We start from the raw sequence: 22,936 nt of genomic DNA, 5'->3' as shown, positions 1-22,936 counted from the left end.
TCATCATTGTCATTGTTTTCCGAGATGACTAACACTTTTAATAATTATCCTCCATTTGTAAAAAAAAAAAACAGATGATGACGTCAAAGTATAATCAGGTCTTTTGTCATACTAACAATTGTTACAATGAGCTATAAAGAACAATTTAAGTGACGTAAAAGTCCTATCATTGTCTTTGTTGTCTTCACAATCTATTCATAAAGAAATGTAATGTAAAGATCAAACATAGGTGAGGTCACGTGATCAGGAGTATAAAAAGGAGGCCCTGATGATTTTACTCGTTAGTTTTGCGCCAATTGAAGCTAGAGACAACACGATGACTTCGAGCGTAGACAGTATGTTTAAACGCGTAGAGACGGATTCCTGCCCTGATCCTCCACGGAGTGCCAATACAAGAATTGCTGGCACTGCTGGTTTTGCCATGGGTTATCCAACTGTTCTAACGAATAAGAACGACTCGCCATTATACCCACTGGGTGTGAGACCCATACCACCGCCACCTACAATGCTACATTTTTGGCAGTACCCAGAGTACCGAACCTTTGCCTCTCGGTATGCAACATTTCAAGACTGGCCAAAATTTTTAAGGGGACCCAACAAAAAAGACTTGGCTCGAGCAGGGTTCATCTACACTCAGACTGGATATAAAGTAACCTGTTTTTGTTGTGGAATGACGCTGAGTGAGTGGGAACCCGTCGACGACGCCTTCCGAGAACATCATCGCTGGTCGAGATTTTGTCAGTATGCTCAAATGGTGGGCGACGAAAAAAACTAGAGACAAGAAACTTTCAAGATGAACAAGTAACTTTTTAAACTTCCAGCATTATTGTCCATTTTAAAAGAGTCTCATCGAGAATCCGAATAAACTGATCAAGGACACTTAAGTGCTCCGAGCCGTATTGGCAACGATCGATCTTAGTAGTGAGATGAGCAACAAATTGGGATGATGTCATGTTTCGTACTTGTTTTTTAAAAAAAATATCGATTATAAAAGCTTTTTAACCTGTCATCTTTTTGTTTTGTTTTTTTAATATTTGGTGACTAATTGGGAATATAAAAGTGAAGTAAAACATAGTAAACTCTCATTTATATATCCTCCGTCTTACCGCAAAGACATGGAAGAGTACTTGAAAAAAAATATGGTATGATCCTGCTCATCCTGGGTCTTTCGCGGGACCCTCAAAGTTATATCAAGTTGTGAAACAAGAGGGTAAATTTAACGTGGGTATGAGTAAAATTAAAAAGTTTTTACAAAACCAAGATGCTTACTCCTTACAAAAGAAAGTACGCAGAAAGGGATTTAAAAGAAGAAGAGTCGTGGTACAGGGATTGGACTACCAGTGGGAAGCTGACTTAGCGGATGTTCAGAATTTGTCCGAATACAACGATGGCATCAAATTCCTTCTCGTGATTGTTGACGTGTTCTCTCGATTCCTGTGGGTTCGTCCATTGAAAGACCGAAAAGCCAAATCCGTTATTGAAGCCTTCAAAGATGTGTTGGTGGGACCGAGACGCCCCAGAGCCATTCGAACTGATAAAGGATCGGAATTTTACAACCGTTTTTTACAACAGTATCTCAAAGACCAAGGAATCAAAAATTTTTATGCCTAGAATGAAACTAAGGCCAACTTTGCCGAGAGATACATTCAGACACTAAAAAAAAGATTGTATCGATATTTCACTCATCTGCAAAAATACAAATACCTCGACATCTTGCAAGATGTAGTTCGATCGATCAACCACACACCGAATCGATCTCTAAATGGGCGCAAGCCGGCATCTGTGACCAAAGAGAACGAAGATGAGGTGAGGTTAGATGCTTACCTGGTTCGACAGAAAAAAGAAAAACGACAGCTTCCCCTGAAGAAATCCTACAAGATGAAAAAGCGTTTACCATATACCTTTAAAGTGGGAGATCAAGTTCGAATTACGCATTTACGACATCTGTTTCAGCGGGATTATGATCAAACGTACACTGAAGAAGTGTTTGTGATTCGAGAAAGATTTGTGTCTCAAGGCATTCCTATTTATAAATTAAAAGACCTAGCAGATGACCCGATTCAAGGTACATTTTATGCCAGCGAACTGCAGAAAGTCTTAAAAGACGAAAAGACAGTCTGGAGAATTGATAAGATTTTACGCAAACGCAAAGTTCGCGGGAAAGAAGAGGTATTAGTGAGGTGGCTGGGATGGCCCAAGAAATTTGACAGTTGGATTCCTCGAAAGGACATAAAAGAAACGTAATCTGTTGTCGGACAGTCAGTTGTCTTCAACATGTCGATGCGCATGGTCCTCAAGTCAACAGACAGCAGTACTGTTCATTCCGATAATAAACCGCAAGACTTTCATGTACGCTTACCCCGACCCCTACCTTTGAAAGGGGACTGGACAGTGGAGCTGACTGAATTTAGAAATTCGAAACTGACAAAGACAACTGATCAGGAGATCTTTGTCTAGTGTTCTGTGTGTGACGACGGCATTGTGGGAGGAAGTCAAAAACCATTTTTGAGAAGAATCGTATTGAAAAACAACAACAATGTGATTTTTGAGCGACCCTATAGAATTCCATTACGTATCAACGACATCGGAGACATTCACATGTATATAAAGGACAAGCAAGACGCAGACGCTTCATTCTTGGCCGGAGAGTCGACGGTGACGCTCGTATTTCGCCGCCGTTAATAAATATGTCTGGACCTACGTATATATCTCATCCTTCACTGTGGGAACAGTTTCGTCATACGCAGAAAGGTGAAAATTTTGTTCCATCAATACAAAGAAAACGCCAAAGAGGGGGTGGCATCTTGAATCGACGTAGAGCGTACATGATTCCCGTAAAACACCTGGTGACCCCTGAAACGAAACTACAACAAGTCACCCCCGTTGCCGCCGAGCGAGAAAGAGCACAATCAAATTTAAAAGAAACCATGCGCAACGACGAACCTCACATGCCTATCCAAAAACTTATAAAAAAGAAATTTCAACAGAAACGCCTCAGTCGGTCTTCGACCTCCAAAGGGAAAAGACGTGTCCAGGAAAAGAGGAAAAAAACAACTAATAAAAAAAACTCTAGACAGACGCAAAAAGGAAAAGGCAGGCCTACTCATCCCCACGGAATACCTATATTTTACTCCTAAGTGTTCTTTGGATTTAACTACATGGCTTTTCTTAGTGAAATCAACACGACCACTGCAGAACCATGCGAACTCTCTCTCTCTCTCTTCAGCGATCCCCCCAATCAAGTAGCTCTTCAAAAGATTTACTTTTCGGAAACTCGACCAATTTCCTCCTTCGACGCCGACGACGCTCCGCTCGAATTTGCCATTCCAGGAAGCGGAAACGAGTACTTGGATCTGAGAAGAAGTCGTCTATATTTGAAAGCCAAGATAACAAAATCAGACGGCACAGCTCTGACCAATTTAGAAAAGACGGGAATAATCAATCTACCGCTACAGTCCTTGTTTTCTCAGATCGACGTCTACATGAACGGAAAATGCGTCACTCAGAACGCCAACAATTACCCCTGGAAAGCTTATCTAAAAGTCCTGTTGTCCAACGGCACGGAAGCGAGCGAGTCTCATCTGCAGACCCAGTTGTATTACCCCGACAGGGACGACATGGACGACGCCAATGCTGCCGCTGGAAAAAATACGGGTCTTCGGACACGTTACGTCTTTACGCACCTTTGATTTAGAAGGACCCCTGTACTTGGACTGTTTCTAACTGGACAAGTACCTCATTAACGGAGTGGACTTACAGATGAGATTGTTTCGTTCTCGACCCGAATTCGTCATGATGAGTACCGAGACCAGTCCCAGTTACAAGGTCACTATTTTAGACGCCGTTTTCAAGGCCTGCAAGATTAGAGTAGACAGTGCCATCTTACTAAACCACGCAGAGACCATCACCAAGACACCGGCGCGTTACAATTACGTGAAATCAGACGTAAAAATGACAACCATTTCTGATCAGACTAGCGAATTCTACTGGGACGATGTATGGAACGGAAAACGTCCATCTAATATGTATGTTACCTTTGTCAAGCAGTCGGGTGTCAACGGAAGTTACACAAGCAATCCTTTCAACTTTCACCACTTTAATCTCTCCGAGATCGTGGTGACTGTCAACGGTGAACCCGTCCCTGTGAGACCTCTCCAGCTAGACTTCGGGGACAATAAAAACTACGTGACTGCTCTCTGTAACCTTTACCAAGCCAGTGAGAAATGGTACAAAGAGGAGGGATTAATTATCGACAGGGATTCTTTTTCCAAAGGTTACGCTATCTATGCCTTTGACCTCGTTCCCAACGATCTGGGAGAAGGGTATATAAACCTGGTTCACCAAGGAAACGTGGGAGTCTATGCTCGATTCGCTCAAGCTACGACAGACACTGTCTGTGCCCTGGCCTACTGTGAATGTCCCGGACTCTTGATGATTGATCAAACCCGAGAAGTGAGAAACATCTGAAAATCATGGACACCATGCAACTGATGAACATTGTGAAATCTCTGAGAAATTTAGAACCTTATTTTCGAGGAATCTATGCCTGCAACACTCTGCCGGATCGCGTGCGTCGCTTACATTTGTAACACGGATCCCATCGAAAAAAAGGGCACACATTGGGTCGCCTACTGGTTCGCCAGTATCGACGAGTGTGAATTTTTTGACAGTTTTGGTCAAACACCAGAAGTCTCTGACCAGCGTCTTAGAGACTTTGTGGATCGCAATTCGTTACTGTGTCTGTACAACAATGTTCAAGTGCAGCCAGATTTCACTAACACCTGTGGACTTTATGCATTGTATTTTTTGAATGCACGGGCCAGAGGAATTTCCATGTCGAACATTATAAATATGACCTCTGAGACGGAGGTACGCAATGTACTTCTAAAATAGTGAATTGTCTAATTCCGAACGAATCCGGAGAACACAGATTTCCGGAAACCCAACGTATCCGGAGACAATACGCTTCCGGAGTCTCTGGATGTCCCGCGGCGGTGGCGATAATGACAGTAGAAAAGTGACTGAACTTTACCCAAAAAAAATGAATTGATTATAAATGTACATTGAACATATATCTATATCTTTTTGTATGAAACATGAAGTTTTAATTACATTGTGTACTTGGTCTATCAAATAAAAAGGTGACAATACACCAATACTGTGTTGTTGTTTTTTGTTTGTTTTTTTTTTGTTTGTTTTTTTTGTTTGTTTGTTTGTTTGTTTTGTTTTGTTTGTTTTTTTTTTTTTTTTTTTTTTTTTTTTGGGGGGGGGGGGTGTTTTAGTTAGTTTTTTTTTATTTATAAATACGAGTCTCGTGTCTCAAAGGATTCATTTTATTTAAAGTCTTTGAGTGAACATGATGCAATTCAAGACCCCTACATCTTTCGCTGTTGTCGGCGGCACCATGTCGGGAAAGACCCACTTTGTGTGGAATTTGTTGAAACACGGAAGAGAACTATTCGACGTGCCTCCTAAAAAGATTGTTTATTGTTATTTAGAAGATCAGGGGGTGGTAGAGGACATGGAGTCAACTCTACCCAACTTTTCTACTTATCGAGGTCTACCAAGTCGAGAGGAGCTCAGAGAATGCAGCACGGATTCTCCTCACACGGTTGTCGTGTTAGACGATATGATTCACTTAGTGACCAAGAGTGCCGACGCCTTACACTTGTTCCAGACCATGGTGTCTCATGCTAACGTTACGGCCTTCCTCTTGTCACAAAATCTGTATCCTCCCGGTGTGTACGCCAAGAGCATCTTGCTCAATTGTCAACATGTGGTCTTGCTTAAAAACGTGAGAGACAATCGTCAGATCATTACCTTCGGAAGTCAAGTGTTTACTGGGCGATCCAAGTTTTGGATTGATGCCTACAACAAAGCCGTGCGGCGCCCCTACGGATACATTTTAGTAGATTTAACCAATCTCTGTCCAGAAGAGAGACGACTGCGCAGCAACATCTTACCGGAAGAAGGGGATACCATTATTATCAGCCCCTATAAATACCCTGCATCTCCTTCGAGGTTTTCATTATTTCACTATGTCGCAGAGGACTAAACAGCACGGACTTTTTCTCAAATTTCTTTACGAGGCGAATGCTCAGCAAAAACAAGATCTTGTGAAAATGGCCACGGATGAGCAATTAAAAACCTTTCGCGAAATTGCCATGAATCTATACCTGGGTCATCCAGCTGTGACGCCTTACTATCGATCAAAACTGAAAGCCCACAAGTCTCTCCTTCAGTCTCTTGCCGACCGACGCGTTGATAACAAGGACATCAATACTTTACTCAGGAGACATCCGGAGGCCATATCCCTAATACTCAAACCTCATTGGAAAAGAAATGGCAGAGGAATACGTTCTCGTGAAAAAAACCACCCACGATCAGATGAAACTCCGTCAGAGTGATAAAAAAGAAGTGCGAGATCAAGGAACGAATACCGAAATACCAGATGAAAAAGACAGTCTCATTGAATCTCAACCTCTCTCCACACCTGAAGAGCATCAGACCGGATCCAGGATGATTTATGACAAACCCATGAAAACAGTGTCATCTGAAGAGCATCAAAACGGATCTGGAATGATTTATGACAAACCTGTGAAAAGAAAGTCACCACCGGGCATGCGCACTCCTCCTCCAAAAAAAAAAGATTTGGATCAAATTTTAAATGTTTTATTGAATATCATTCAATATGATATACCATGTACTATTTTACAATCATGTAACAAACATGTGAAAATTATAATAAATTGTAATGAATTTATAAATGTCTTTGTTGTCAATAGTCACAAGGCCAGGTGTTCATGATCAAAAGCCATAAGGCAAGGTGGTCAGGTCCGCCTGAACGACTCGTTTCGTATACACTGATGAATATTGCTTGATCTCTTCTCGAGTGTACAGTTCGGAATGTACTTTCTCGCGACAGATTTTGTTCGAATTGAGGGTATGATATACTCCTGTGTGCGGATCTTCTCTATTGAACATGGCGTCATGCATACTCTCCAGGTTGATTTTTTGTGCATTTTCAAAGTTTAAGGAAAATCCCTTGACTTTACACACCCGTTTGCCCGCATGTGTCTGAAAAGCGTAATTTTTTGGTCCGTTGCACACGAATTCCGTGATCCAATCTCCCTTGTCTAATTCATTTGTGAGTTCACCCAGAAAATCGCCGACGGGGGGGGGGTCCCAATCTCCTTCTTTTGAGGTAAAAATGTCAGAATCTGTGTCCCAATACAACACACGAGAGTGTAATTGATCCAGCAACTCATACAATTTCAGTCGAGCCCAGCAGGTTGTAAATGAGGCCAGAAACAGATTGGTATGACCAGGTAAGCACAATTCCTCGGAAAGGCGTTTTGTGGACAGCATGAGATTTTCCTCGTTTACAATTTGAAAATCCACAATCTCCACAGCGGGGTTAACCATCTGTTGATAAAGAACATGTGCCTGGCTATCGTGAACAAACTGAGTCTTTGTCAGATTCTGACGCTGTCCAAATTTTCCCCAAAAACTATTTAGAAGAAGTTTGGCTAGACTTCGGAGACCTGCATTGTGTTCAATCTTTTCTGGGTTTAGTACGATGCCTTCTCTTTGCTCGTAACTTTCCACATACCTTTTAAGGTCGTCATCGGACTCGACCCAGGAAGGTCGTCCACTGGCTTCCTGTTTAATTTTGAGAAATAAATTGATGTAAGAGGCAAAAAGTCCTCCGGTTTGCGTTTTAGGATCGTACTGCATCGTTTCGTGCCAATGATATACTTCGTAGATCTTGCTAATTTGATATCCTTTTTCGATGGCTTTTTCGAGCTCGGGTGTACAGTAGGTACCAATCCAAGACCTCTGCGACTCGGTACAGGTGCATGGTTCTTGATGTTGACACTCTACACACGTTCGACAAAGAGGAAATGTCAATTTTCCTCCTGTTCGGTAACCTAAAACTGGGTGAAAAAGTCCTCGAGGAGGTATCACTTTCACTTTAGCAAGACCGAAATAGGAAGAGAGATCAGCAAAGTCTCGAGTCACAATCTCGGGATGTCCCACTGGATAGCGACAGGTCTTGTTGACGAAAGGATATAGGGATGTACAATCCACCTAGTGAATCTTTGTAGCTTTCACAGCTCGTTTATACAAAACGCAGCCGTTAGTACGCCCACCCATGAGACTGTCACGGGGATCCAGACGATCTTCCAAATCCAGTTGATTGAGGAAAGCTTTCAACCTGTCGTTCGATTTGATCATGGCATCAAATTCGTGCTCCCAGATTACCACTACTTTGAGACCCAATTCTCGAAGTCGACGTTCCTTCATCTGTGTCAGAGTGAACAATTCTAATGCCGTCTGGTTCGTATTTGGATTGATGAATTCTTTGCCATTTTTGTAACAAATGGGACATCCGTGGTACCGACATCCGTGAAACTCATACACCACTCCACTAGGATTCTCTGGACAAGGAGGTGTGTACCCATCGACAAAATACCGCGTTCCAGGAACGTGATACTCGCCGTGAGCAGTAAGAGCATGTCGAATCTCCAAGTGTTTCCCCTCGATTCGTCCGCTATGACAAATCCATTCCAACCATGCAATAGATTTTTTACTGTAATTCAGGCGAGAGTGGTAGCCATTGGGAGGAGGTCGAGCGATGGGGGAGGATAAAAACAACTCTTGTTTGATTACCAACCCGAGTTCTCGTTTTGGAATCCATTGTCCTTGATAGTAAACAGTTGATTTACCATCGAGTCGTCGTTCAGGCAGCCATTGTTCATCTCCGTTTACCTCAACGAGCACCTAAAAACTTGGTCTTAAAAACGTCCATGCATAACGACGCAATGGTGCAGGAACCGAAGGCGTCAACACCATGCCCGTCGTCTCCATTTGTGGCTTCCCACAACAGGTTCTTAAATTTCAAGCAAGCACGTCTGAGTATGTCCACGTCACTGCGACAGTACTCTAGAATTTCTCTCTGGAAATCAAACACAGCTTTACTGTCAATTTTGGAGTCATACCAAGCATGGAATTCTCTTCTACCTTCCACCGTCATGGCGTCTGGACCATATGTCTCGACGGGGGGATAAGGACCCACGTAATTCATGTTTGTCAGACTCGAAAAAAAGTGCGGAAAAATATCCCTTCTTCAGAGATTTCAGTTGAAAAGCTTTTGGTAGCTTAGATAAAGCCATGGGTAGGAAGTTAACGAATCAAAGACCCTGATGTTGAGTTCGCTAACATTAAACATCTGAATCTTACTTCCGCGATATATGATGAACGAAGGTCGAATGCTTTGTGAAAGGAGATACTGAAGGAGGAACTGGCCGTCATAGGAGAGGTTATGGAAGAACACGGTGAATCCCTTGTGTTGTTTGTTAAACATCCAAACTCCCAGGTCGTAGAGTGTCTTAAAAACACGTTCTCGACCCCCAAATTTGTCAGGACAGGGAGGAGACACAAATTGCTTGGTCTTCTTGTCCATCTTGGAGCAGTTTGCACATCGATCACCGCATTTCTAACACGTACTATCGGGTGTTAGATTCGTTTGTTTGCAATCAGAACAGGCTGTCTGACATACGGTTAACACAAAAGTATGTCTTGCTTGACCACAATGTGACTTTTGACAGTGACGACAAAGTCGACAGTCACTACATGACTGGTCACGACATCGTCGACAGTCGACATTTGCTCGAGGTAAGTATCCATATTCGCATTGCAGACGTTCGTCTCTTTGAGATGCCTCAATATCTGCAAAAATATATTGCCGTTGGTCTTCAGACGTGGACGTGTGTGCTCTGGCAAAGCACAAGTGCTCGGGTTCTACATACTGGTGACAGGACTTGCAAGTGTAATACCCGCATCGATGGTCTTCTCGCTTACGCTCTGAACAATGAAAGGTCTGATGACAGTCTGGGCACTTGTAGGTTAGCTCACAAGGAATTCCACCACCCTCCATAGGTAGTTTATGACGTAAAAAGCAGGCGTCCAAACGACAGGTGCGGTGACAATCCGTACACGTACTGGTCTCTTTTTTAGTGCAGTTGTCGGACAGACAGACGTTGCAGTGTTTTATGCAACTGTGTTTGTAAGGCTTTTCATAAGGTTTGAGACAATGGGTGCAGAATCGCGAGCGACCGAAGAATCCCGTAATTTTCGTGATGGCATGAAAATGCTCGGCTCCCTCTATGTCATTGTGATAGAGAAACACTTTTTTTCGTTCTTCGTCCGTATTGCGGCTAACATATGAAAATGAATCTCCCATGCGAGCACTGACGATATAGATGTTGATATTCAAGAAATCTTCAAACTGTGAAAGGTAGGCATAGGTCAAGGGTTGGTCTGTGTGTATACCCAAGGTGACACAGACTCTTTCGGTTAAAGTGTCTTGTGTTTTTTTCTTGTTTGCCCGCAGTTCGTCATAATACCATGTGGGACATCGCGAAAAATGAACGAGAATTTCCCCAGTCGTGTAGGTCGGGTGCAGAGCTTTGAATCTTCGAAACTCGGCTGGGTGAACTTTACAGGCGCTGGCCATGGCAACAAGAGTAGCACGAACGAGACACTTGTTGTCGAGGTTTCTAATCTCGACAATCGAAAGTTTCTTTTTGATTTTCTGGGATAGGGTTGGCATCTTGACTCCTCGACCCCCCCCCCCCCCCCCGCGGATACTTGATGGCGCCAACATCTATTCGACAAAAGGAGTCAAATGGAATATCCTCGTTGCTGTTGAGAACATTTTCCAGACAATTCAGCATGGCTTCTGCATTCATGTCTTCCATGGGACGGAAGGGAACGAACACTGGTAGGTCCAACCCGTCGTTATGAATGACAGCTCTCATTACATCTCCAGGGTGAAGGTCTTTCTTTGCGTGCTCTATGATGTTTTTAAAAGCATCCTTTAAAAGATCTTTTGCTTCATTCATCTTCTTAGGATGACGAAAGAGATGATCTTTAAAAGTCAACTCGAAAGTAGCTTCTTTCACGCCCATTGATTTTAATGTCTTTTCTTGTAAAAGTTGAATATCGAAATCATCTCTCCCCCCTCCAATCTGTATTGGACCATCAAAGAGATCCTCCTGTATATCTCGAATGAGAGAGTCTTCCTCGTGAAAAATAGCCGTCCGCCACATCCCAAAAGTCAGAGAATACGGGGCCATTTAGATCGTCTATGTCCATATTCATCAGATCTGTATCAAAAGAGCAATCACTAATATCTTCGAAATCGTTTTCTGTCCTATCTTGAGTAAGGGTCGTGTCCTTTAGTAAATCGTCTACCGAGCTAGGAGACGAAACAGCACATTCCATATCTTGAATGTCTGGATACAAGTCCTGTTCTCTTACACTAAAACAAAAAAAATAGTTCTTTCAGTTTTAATCAATTTTTGCAAAAATGGGTGGCCATAATTGTTTTTATCCTATTAATTCATTAATCATTTCAATTTCACTGTTTTAAGTATTGATACAAGTCTCTTACTCTGTTCTCTTACACTAAAACAAAATAAAATCTTACTTGTTATTTATTTAAAAAAAAAAATAAAAACACACACACACACAAATAAAAAATTCTTTCAGTTTTAATCAATTTTTACAAAAATGAGTGACCATAACTGTTTTATTCTATTAATTCGTTCATCTTTTTAACTAAAATACATATATATCTACAAAGGCATCAGCATAGATGTCTAAAAAGAATAATGAAAATCTCTTTTTTAGATAAAAAAAAAAATCAAAATAAATTTAACAGCAAAAAAAAAATAAACCCAACTCAAAACAGTCAAACAAAAAAAAAGAAGATCATTTTAAATTTATCGCTTACTTTTCTGAATATCATGCCCGATAACACTGATGATGATAATTATAATAAAAAAAAGCTTGCAAATAGAAAAAAAATCGTACCAAAGAAATAAGTGATGTATTTTTATTTAATTAAAGAAAAAATATTTTGTAACATGATGTTGTTTGTATACATGTAGCATGTAGTCTAAGTTTATGATTTAAGAATCTTTTGGCATGGGAAGATAACTGCGTAGTACTTAATGCAAACAACATCATGTGTCACTCACTCGTATTTCCTCCCTTTAACCACTCTCTACCTGTTTTCTCAATAACTTATTTTCATTTTATCTTTACACTTCGATAACGTAGACGAAGTAATTCGTTTAAAAGAGAAATACAGACCAAAAAATATAATAATAATATTGATTCATAAAATAAAATATCATAAGATAAATAAAATAATAATGATTATCTGGTAAATAATTAAATAAATGAAAAATAAATAACATCTTATATCTTACTTTTCTTGGAATGATTGGCGATTATTTTCCAATTCGTGACCTTTTTCATGATTTGCCATGCTCATAAAATCCCCAAACATTAAATGACAATAACCACATTGAAACATTTTCGATTTTCACAAAAATCAACGTCCTCTCTAATCAAAACTTTCTTATAGAATGAGATTGAGAAAACTCTGTAACTCAATTAATATAACAACTTATGTTAAAAAATAATTACAATCTCTTTGTATTCAATTATTGATGTGTAAAAAACATTTCGTTGTCATAGAGACTGATTATTGATGTGTAAAAAACATTTCGTTGTCATAGAGATTAATTATTGATGTGTAAAAAACATTTCGTTGTCTGAAAGATTTTTATTTCATATTTTAAAAATATCATTGGATTCATTTATTTTTTCTTTGTATTAATTCTAACACAAAAAATAATAATTATTAAAAAAAAAAAAAATAAAAAAAAAGTCACATCAAATGACAATCAATTCTGTTTTGTTTTTTTCAAAATGTTAATCTTATATCTAAAGAAGCATTGATTATAAAACTGACACATTTCTTAATTTTGCGACAGTATATATTAATTTCTTCTGATGTTTGTAATGCATTTGGCTAGCATAGAAACCGTTCACCATACTTAATATGATGACCATTTATAAAATATGGTCAATAATTGTTAATGTGATTGATTTTTTTCTAAAAAGTTGAAAATTACGCACTATGCAAATCGTTTTGCTCACACTTTTACTTTCTTCAAAAGACTTTTGTCTCAAAAATATTAATATATACAATTTGATGCCAGAGTTTTCATTGAGATCTTAAATCCGTCATTCATAAGTTCACCAAATGAAGATTAGATTTGAAAAAAAAAAATACATTACATTTTTTCAATGAAAAAAATATATCAATTAAAATAGAAAAATCTTTACTTTTGTTTTAAATTGAAACTTTATCTTTAGATATTTTTTTTAAAAAGTGATCATATTTTTTTTCGACTAATCTTCATTTCGTGTACCTAAACACACTCCTTTTGTTGTAAAATCATAACAAAAACAAATCATAAACATTTTTTCATTTAATTTCAATTAGGAGAACAAGAAACATCGGTGACTTGGTCCTGGTTTTAAGTGGCCTATGTGAAAAGGAAAAAAAAGAAAATAATTAGTTTAATTTCTAAATCATTAAAAAAAAAATAGAGAAACTGAATATTTACTGTTTTAAAATTATTTTTTTTTTTGATTGCATCTAGATTTTTATTTTAAAATTGTACTTACAAAAAGTCTTCTGTAATTAAGGTGTTACCTTAATTACTCCGATGTTTTCGTCTCCTAATGGCCCCGGCTGGCTAACGCTCAGCGGCCGGGGACTTATCCTCCACGGGTGGAGAGTCCACACTGAGGAAAAAACAAGAAAACGAATAAAAAGTAGGAATATAGTCATCGTCAATTTAAAGAGTATTGTTTTACTAAATGGACAGCAGACAATGACCTCTCTACAATTGTCTTTTGTAGTTTTGGAAATAATAATACTTACACGGTGTCTGCCATGAAGGCAGAGTCCATCTCTTTTCTGTGAGAAAATGGAAAAAGGACATACATTTAGTTTCTTAAATATATATATATATATGTGTGTGTGTGTGTGTGTGTATCAACTTTTAATAATAATCAGGATCACAATTAGATAATTCTTAGAAATCACTCACATCAAACACGCAGAAGACAGGCTGTAAAAAAGGTTTAAAGCAATTTATGAGTATACCAAATGAAAGCAATATTTTAAGTATGTGAATGTAGTTATAAATACCATAAAGTTAGTTTTCATCACATGTATTACTCACGTGATAGGTGTACTGAAATGTAAATGTTAAAGAAATTTGTAAGAACAGAAAGAGTGTTAAAAGCCATAAGAAGAGGAATAAAAACCATTTTAATACATTTTACAAAATATCATACCTTGCTGCTCGCTTGTTCATTACGGCATCCATTCTTTAAATAATAAATAAAAATGATAAATAAAATTATCTGACCTGTATAAAGTAAATTCCAAATTTCATCATTTTTGTTCTAGCCATCACGAGCATGGTATATTTTCAATCTGTGGAAGTAGTGTTCGAAGTCTCCCTTCGATTTTTGTGATTTCTTCCACAATTTCCCGCTTTTCGGCACAAATACACCTCCTTAAACATATAAATATATATATTTATATATATATAGATCAATAAAAAAATTTAAACGGAGTGAGCCCACATTAAAGTATATAAAACTATTAATTTGAAGTAATACATACAAGTCCATTTTGGAGAAAAAAAAGACGTAATTTTGGGGTGTTTCCTCCGTTTTATACAAAAAACTCATGTGATTTTTTGGATGTATCTCATTGGTTAATTTTCGATACATACCCTCTTTTCACCACAAATAATTTTGTTTAAAAAAATCCTTTAAGTGTGGAATTACGTTCAACAAAGGGGGGGGGGGGGGTTACGTGATATGAATTAAAAAACCATTTACTCAACTGACATTGAATTGCGCTCAAAAAAAAATCAAAAATGGAGTATTCACATTAAATTTGAAATTTGCCATCAAATTGAGTAACGACCTTTAGCGATACATCATCACTTTAAAAGGTGATCAGGGTAACCTGACATCACCTTACATAGCTATGCGGGTCACACATTGAAATATTCCATTTTTCTCATTATTGGTGTCAACTCTAATCAGTTAAACAAATACGTTGCGTGAACTTTAAGTAAAATCATACACACACAAATCATTTACATTCAATTCATTCAAGTAACAACTTAAACCGCTCATTTCAACATGTTTTGTTTTATACTGTGTGCTCTTCTAATCGGAAATATAGCAGCGTGTGATTTTTGTCAACCTACTGCCTTAGGCACTGCTTGAAAAACCACCTTTACAAAAATTTACTGCAGCAGTAAATTTAATTAAAGATGCACGGAATATCAAGGTTACCTTTGTATTAACTTTAATTGAAGTAAAGATACAAAGTTGATCTTTACCGTACCAAAATGTATTTAAATATTACCTTTCATGTTTACTGAGCAGTAATTCACACCTTTACAAAAATTTACTTAACAGTAAATTTAAATAAAGATGCCCAGAATTTTAGATATACCTTTGTATCAACTTTAATCAAAGTAAAGATGCAAAGTTGACCTTTACATTACCAAAATGTATTTAAATATTACCTTTCATATTTACTGAACAATAAATTTAAAATTTAATTTTTGAAATTTTGATTGATGTTTTACAAGTTTCTGTCCATGTCACGTTTTTTTTTAAAAATCCAATATTCTGGCAATTATTCCATATGGCTAAAGCATTGAACTATTTCAATAAATCGTTCACTTTGTTCCGTGGTAATACATTCAATAATCAAACTCAATTTTTTTTTTTATAAATGTAGCTATATTTATTAAACAACATTGCAAAAATAAATATTTTACATAAATGCAAGACTATGCAATTAAAATGATAAGAAATGCCAATTGTGTCCCCTAATCCATGAACAAAAAAATAAACATAATCATATACTCATAATGAGGAAACAATGAGTTTATACAATTTTTTTCCTTAGTATTATAAAATCAACAAAATAAAAAATGTATGATTGTGTGCATGTGAAGTGTCAAATGTCTTGCCTAACAAAGTGGATACTGCCTTGCGAGTGTAAAAATGTATACCAAATTACCAATATTGTGCCCCACATGTATCCAGCTTCACCCATCAAAACGTATGTGATCGACTTCACATAGAAGTACTTCTTAACAATGCAGTGTTAAAGTGTAATTGATGTGCACTAGTAGCACTGTGCCCTTCATGTGTCAAGCTTCATACATCGAAACGTATGTGCTCGACTTCACAAAGAAGTACTACCAGTAGTTAAATGAATGCTATGTAATATTGTGATTGACGTGCACTAGTAGCACTGTGCCCTTCATGTGTCAAACTTCATACATCGAAACGTATGTGCTCGACTTCACAAAGAAGTACTACCAGTAGTTAAACGAATGCTATGTAATATTGTAATTGACGTGCACTAGTAGCACTGTGCCCTTCATGTGTCAAGCTTCATACATCGAAACGTATGTGCTCGACTTCACAAAGAATACTACTTAAATGAATGTCATTTAATAGTGTTATTGATGTACACAAGAAGTACTGTACAATGTTCTTAGTATGTTAAAACATATTTGCTTCCGTTCCCAAGCAAAGCCCAGTCATAGAATGTGTCTGGTGTTATATATATATATATATATATATATATATATATATATATATATATATATATATATATATATATATGTGTGTGTGTGTGTGTGTGTGTGTGTGTGTGTGTGTGTGTGTGTGTGTGTGACAATATGTGCATGTAAAACAAGATAAAAACTATGCATGATAATTTCAACATTGACAAAAAAATGTCTTTCTACACAATGCATTTTACATATGTATATAACTTTCATTCTGAATCAGTAAATTTTCAAGAAAATAACCACTATGAACAATTCAAATGACATTGTATGTTCTCTCTGACAGTTTTTAAATATAAATTCAATTAGCAAAGAAACCTTTCTCTTGGCATGACAACAATGACATTTTTGCCTCCTATTTTATCATAAGCATACACAAACTTTGATTTGATTCGTTGTACGGGTATGTATGTAGATGGGCCTTCTACATCAAACACATTGCTATGCCATGCTTCTACAGGTTTGCCATAGTGTTTGAAAGTTTGTTCATCAAGTTTTGAAAACCACTTGACTTTGGCTAACAAATGAACATGGGATTTTTGGCCAAAGATTACATTATGTACAATCAACTGTTGTATTTGTCCAGGCCATGGAGTAAGATCCATATCATCATATGTACATATCTGCCCATCATCCTTATGCCAGTATGCTATTATCATAGATGATCTACTACTTCTTCCCATTTTGACACCAAGAATGGAACCAAAAATATCTACATACTTGGCAGACCGACATGTGTTACAAATATGCATGTTTCTATGTTCAGCATTGGAATATAAAGTACCATACATTTTTTTTCAAAAATTCAACATCTCTATCACTTAATGAACAATTTTTCAAAGTGGAGATCTTTATGTCATCAAAAGACTCTATTGTCCATAGAAAAGAATCTATACGTACATTTTTTGAACACATTGTTACATAGTCATAATTAATACCTTTGTTCATTTCATTTAATGTACCTCTGTCCTTTCCATCATACATCATATTGAGTTTTTGAAATTCAGGTCCAAAATGTTCAACAGAAAAATTCAATTCATCAAATAACACATCTTCACAATGATTATATTTCAAAAATTTTCTCATGAGTTGTACTTCTATATCTCTTTTGTTTGTTGGAATAGAACCCAAAACACCATTTTCACGCTCAAAACTAAAAAGCCAAAAGGAATAAACAGGACCAAAATCATATATGCACTTGTTTAAATGTGCATGCATGTGCATATTAGGTGTTATAACTTGACAACCAAATGCTTGCTCTACTTTTCTACAAAAAGATACCAATAACAAATGTGCAACCTTGACATTATTTCTGGACAAATATCTTGTACAAAGCAGTTTGCAAGCAATAACAAACTTTCTCCAATATTCTAAATGAACATCAGGTAAAATTCCATTCAGTGCAAAAATGGAAAAAAGAATGGTCCAATTTTTGTATTGGTCTGCATTAAAAGAACCAAAACTACTTGAAAATTTTTGTGGTAATTTACCAACATCAGATGGACATTGTACTTGTTCCATTCGTTTTTGAATTTCGTTGAAATGTTCAGGCAGTAAAATTTTACTATCTTTCCACAGAATTAACATGCGTTTTGCAGTCCCTAAAAACAAATTATGCATTGGGTCTATAATTGTCATTCTTATAGGATCAAAGTATTCCAATTCTAGTAAGACCGAATAGCGTACTCCATATTCTTTCTCTAACCTTTCCCTATTTGTTTTTGTTTTACATTTAACTATTTTTTTAACAGCCTCTTTGTGCGATTCTAAATTTCTTAATTCCCATGATGAAACATCAAAACCCCCATAATTTTTTTCCCCGACAACTCCATCAAAAGTTTTGGTACACTTGTTACATCCCTTGGTGGCAGAATGACCTAAAAATCCACATAGTTTTCTGCTGGCAGGTATATCACAACCTACACAAATCAAAGCTACTTTAAATGTTGCTGGACTCTGTTGACATTTGAAGCTGTTCATAGTGAAACCATTCCAAGCAATTCTCAGTTCCTCTACAAGTGGTTCAATAAATGAATTGGTAGGTGGTTCAGATTTCATATCTGGAATTAGACCAATGAGAATAATATTTCTTTTCTTAAATCTTTCCTGCCTTGGCAAGTTTAAAATTGTAAGGTATATTGCACCAACTGAGTAATTTGTATATTTAAATGGCTGAAACCAATCAACATTTAACATAACCCCATAGTTGCGTTCTTCTGTAAAAAAATTGTATGATCTCCCATTAAAATCTTTCCAAACATCACCATCATATACATCAATCATTATATCCTCAGATACAATTCTGTTGCGCCATGATTCACACTGATCTTCAAAATCCTTTCTATTAACTAAAATTTTTAAACTTTCTTCTAAACTTTTGTAGCAAAAGGTTTTTTTTGGAACTAATTTTTGGTTACCATTTATATTAATGATTTTCATAAGTAGTTCACCACATGGTCTACGATAATGAGCTAGAGAGTGATTTGGAAAAACAACATTTCTACATTGTTTTGAAGTTTGAGAACCTTCAACAAACTCTATACAATCTTCTAATTCATAAACAGCAAAGCACTTTGGGCAAACTACAAATTTTTTGAAGTTGTCTCTATCAAAACGGATAAACTTGTTGAGCTGGTATAAAGTTGCTGGAAATTTCTTATACAACTCAGAAGCAAATTCAGAGGTAGAGGAGATCAAATACAATAGTGATTTAAAAAGTAAAATCAAATATGCAAAAGCTTGATCAGACACATAGAATAAAGCCTGCCATCTAAGCAGCATTCTAAAAAAGGACACTAAATACTGATCATAAGTTACATCTGATGTTTGATCATCTGATGAATAATCATTATCTAAAAGCCCATCAACAAATAAGAGTTCCTCTTCATTATCAGATGAATCCGATAAATGTTCATCAACACACACCTCATTATCACAGTCTTCAGAATCAGAATACCTTGGTAAATTTATATCCACACCAATGTCTTGTTTAGAAGTGTCGGTATTTACTGCAGATGATGTTTGATGCAACGGCTCATTAACTGTTTCTTCATTTGGGATACAGGCATGCCTGCTCAAATGTCTTGCACTATATTCCTCATTGCATTGTATGCAAGTCTTTCTTTTCCTTTTTTTATTCTCCATTAAAACTTGTACTCTTCATCAAGAAATACTACTTTCACTGAAATGAAATAAACATTTTTAATAATTGGCACCAAGTTTGAAGACAATTGTTTTGAAGATATCTATTGTACTAATGACTAAATTATATTTCTCTGAAAATACACCAACAATGGTGTAAAAAAAAATTCTTCTAAAATCTCAGGTTTGGAACTGAAATAAGGCTAATTATATAGATTATAAATTTTCTCTCAACTTTTGCTCCATCCAAACCAAGGCTCAGATAAATAAAATATTGATACCTTTGGAAGCACTGAGGTTCTTATTAATTCATAAAATATTTAACACACAATTATTTTGCATTGTAAGTTGATAAAATACTCAAAAAAATATATACAGGCATTTTGTTATGAAAAAAAGGCTAAGCAACATCTGGATAAGTACTGCATATTTTAGAGTGGTTTCTATTAATTATTTCAATTTTTTTAAGGATTTAACTCCCTTACTTTTTAACATGAAGACTAAAAAAAAGAAAGAAAACGGTCATAAAGTCCTTAAATCTTGTCTTATTAATACAGGTAACTCTCGATAGCCTGAAGTCTATGGGACCGAGGAAAAACTTCGAAGTTTCAAGAGTTCAGAATTTTCCGGGTTGACCAACAGGTTTTAAAATTAGTCTTACCGGATGTTATGATTAAGCTATTTATTTAGTGCTAACCTTACGCACATGCTTAAACAACGTTTTCTTTCAGTAAAATATACAGAAATGGATGTTTTTAAAACTAAATACAAACAACTATTGAATAAATTTATAATAATTATTTATTTTAAGCATCATATTAAGACCAGATTGCTCAGTACTACTGGACTGCGAGACGATCGACATGTCATAAATGTGATGACTGCATTAATATCACCCATTGTTCCCACTGTACGGGTCTTCACCAGCTGTAAGAACTTGTTCAGCAATAATCATTACAATGACAAAAATGCTGATACAGTTTTATAATTCTAAAATTTGACCATGGCTTAATATTAACATTACGTCTCAATTAATTTCTCACTATTCTGTGCATTAGTTTTAAAGATTATTGGAAGGGAGAAAATGGTGTCTGTCCACAGACAGATAGACAGATGGACAGGGTGATTCCAATATATCCCCTAACTTCACTTGTGGAGGTATAAAAACATATATTAATAGAATTCTTTTTTCACAAAATTGGCCTGACACAGAGAAAAAAAAGCTTATTAATCAAAAACATAAATTTAAAAGAACAACAATAACCAACTAACAAATGATTACAGAAACTCTGTAGAACAAATGGGAGATAAACTAACCGTGTCCATCCATCGTTTTGACCACACTAGGTCCACAACAATCATTCATCTGTTGTTTCGCTTTATCCAGGCGAATCTTTGCTGCAACATATCTCTTAAAATCCTTAAAGAATGGATCTTTGTTCATATTGCTATGATCCCTTTCTAAAATAAATAAATAAAACATCACAACAAAGTACTAACAAAAAATACCAGAAAAAAATACAGTAGCCGTAGTAGTTCTAATATCTTTTCAAATACTAGCTGAAATATAACACAATTGTTTTACTTTGTAGAATGTTTGCATAGCTAGATATATAATTAAAGGTAATTCTAAAAATATAAACAAATTGAATGTAGTTCTAGAGATATATCACTTTTATAAATCTATTAAAAATTGTTTTCCTATTATGAACTTTGCATCAGCTCAAGGCTATATTATTTGCCAAAAGGAGGTTAATAAGTGTGACAGTCATGCCAATTCAATTGTCAGTGCCAGATAGTAGAGTACCTGGTCTTTCACTATTTTTGACCTCCTGTTACATATAGTTATAAAAGATAGTGTTGGTCATAATTACTAAAGTGCATACCATCAACATCCTCTGCTGATAATGAACATGCATGTGCATCTGTTGTTTGAATTTCATTTGTTGCATTTCTCTGACATTCAATATTATGTCGATTCTTTTTTAAAGTTCGTCTTCTTCTACTTCTTGCCTTAATGGATTCTTTACTTTTACATTTCTTGCCCATTTGGTGAAATTAAAATCTTAAAACCTATGAATGAAAACAGAATAACATGCATAAATTAGTAAGCATAAATATTTTGTTGTTTATGAAAATTATCTGTTTCTACCAAGTGCACAAATTAGTCAGAACTTATGGCACTACTTGAAAGCAGCAGGGTTTATACAAACATGTTCACTGTTTTACAATACAACACTAGGGAGAACTAGCAGAGGGGGGGGGGGGGGGCACCTGTTTTGTCTTTTCTTGTAAATTCTCAAATGCATAAATAATGAGTCCCCAGCATGTTGGCATGGAATATTTCTTTGTTCTTTATTACTAATATTGAAAACATATGTTATTGTTTCACCCCCCTCCCCCCTGAAAACAAAAGAACAATACATCCCTACAAGGGGGGGCAATCTCAGTATCATGACAAGGCAAAATGTTTTTAATGCAAAAATGTCACAATTAATTTCTAAATAACCATAAATTTGCCTTAACTAAGAAAGTTGAATATTAACCACTTCTGTATTTCTCAATGATACTTCTCAATAGTATTCTTGATATATAACCACATTAAGCAGTGTGATACCTACATGTAAATATAAAACAGTGATGGTGGGGGGGGGGGGTGTTCAACATATTCATTTTTTTCTTTAAAATAGGATATTTAATTTGTCACTTTGCTGAACTGAAATGAAACACGTTATTAACTGTTCAGTGCACGTGTAAAGCCATACTGTACATGTAAACTTGTAACACGCACTGTCCTTTGTATTATAAAATATTTTAATATTTTGGTATTAAAACAATACACATGGCGTTCCAAACGTGTCAAAAATATTCCATACTCCAACAATTATTTTTCCGCCCACCCCACCCCCATTGATTTAAGCGCCAATTAATTGGATTTCAGAAGCAAAAAAAATAGTCATAATAGGCCTGCACTGTGAAAAAAAAACGTTTAAAGTGCTATAACTTATATTCATAACCATGATAATGTTTAATGTATGTACTTACCGTATTTGTTGCAAAAATTCTCTCACAAACTCCTTAAACTCTGTTTTGCCATCAACGTCTTTGTTCTGGGTGCACGGTGTAGGCTTAATTAGTGTTTGCGCGCGCTTTCGGGTTAGCAAATGAGTAAATTAATCGTTAATGAATTCGATAACCATCAAAACACTTCCGTAAAAACATTTCAATCGTTTTACTTACGACCTACC

At 36.4% G+C, this 22,936-nt stretch overlaps 5 protein-coding genes and 1 pseudogene across 6 annotated transcripts; 3 read left to right on the top strand and 3 right to left on the bottom strand.

The window, feature by feature from the left end:
- The first annotated feature begins 316 nt into the window (after nucleotides 1–316).
- Nucleotides 317–775, top strand: LOC128174811 (death-associated inhibitor of apoptosis 1-like). The gene has a single exon (XM_052840264.1). The coding sequence runs from the start codon at nucleotides 317–319 to the stop codon at nucleotides 773–775; it is 459 nt and encodes a 152-aa protein (XP_052696224.1).
- A 452-nt stretch (nucleotides 776–1,227) lies between these two features.
- On the top strand, nucleotides 1,228–2,244 carry LOC128174810 (uncharacterized). The gene is made up of 2 exons (XM_052840263.1): nucleotides 1,228–1,500; nucleotides 1,612–2,244. The coding sequence occupies exons 1-2, from the start codon at nucleotides 1,228–1,230 to the stop codon at nucleotides 2,242–2,244; spliced, it is 906 nt and encodes a 301-aa protein (XP_052696223.1).
- A 1,551-nt stretch (nucleotides 2,245–3,795) lies between these two features.
- LOC128174809 (uncharacterized protein F54H12.2-like) lies at nucleotides 3,796–4,467 on the top strand. The gene has a single exon (XM_052840261.1). It carries the CDS (start codon nucleotides 3,796–3,798, stop codon nucleotides 4,465–4,467), a length of 672 nt encoding a protein of 223 aa, XP_052696221.1.
- Nucleotides 4,468–6,807: 2,340 nt separating this feature from the next.
- On the bottom strand, nucleotides 6,808–7,737 carry LOC128174808 (uncharacterized). The gene has a single exon (XM_052840260.1). The coding sequence runs from the start codon at nucleotides 7,735–7,737 to the stop codon at nucleotides 6,808–6,810; it is 930 nt and encodes a 309-aa protein (XP_052696220.1).
- Nucleotides 7,738–9,499: 1,762 nt separating this feature from the next.
- LOC128174807 (uncharacterized) lies at nucleotides 9,500–11,141 on the bottom strand (annotated as a pseudogene).
- Nucleotides 11,142–16,644: 5,503 nt separating this feature from the next.
- Nucleotides 16,645–22,928, bottom strand: LOC128171083 (uncharacterized). 2 transcript variants are annotated; one of them, XM_052836838.1, is made up of 4 exons: nucleotides 22,734–22,928; nucleotides 21,575–21,761; nucleotides 21,006–21,149; nucleotides 16,645–19,728 (listed from the first exon to the last, which is right to left on the bottom strand). In XM_052836838.1, exon 4 carries the CDS (start codon nucleotides 19,689–19,691, stop codon nucleotides 17,310–17,312), a length of 2,382 nt encoding a protein of 793 aa, XP_052692798.1. In that variant the 5' UTR covers nucleotides 19,692–19,728; nucleotides 21,006–21,149; nucleotides 21,575–21,761; nucleotides 22,734–22,928; the 3' UTR covers nucleotides 16,645–17,309. The 2 variants fall into 2 exon arrangements, with proteins under 2 accessions (XP_052692798.1, XP_052692799.1); XM_052836839.1 differs by lacking the exon at nucleotides 21,575–21,761.
- Between the last annotated feature and the right edge of the window lie 8 nt (nucleotides 22,929–22,936).

The sequence above is a fragment of the Crassostrea angulata genome, chromosome 2, assembly GCF_025612915.1.
Source record: "Crassostrea angulata isolate pt1a10 chromosome 2, ASM2561291v2, whole genome shotgun sequence".
Taxonomy (NCBI): Eukaryota; Metazoa; Mollusca; class Bivalvia; order Ostreida; family Ostreidae; genus Magallana; species Magallana angulata.
Note: the sequence above shows the minus strand (reverse complement) of the source record. Positions and strands in the feature narration are given on the sequence as shown.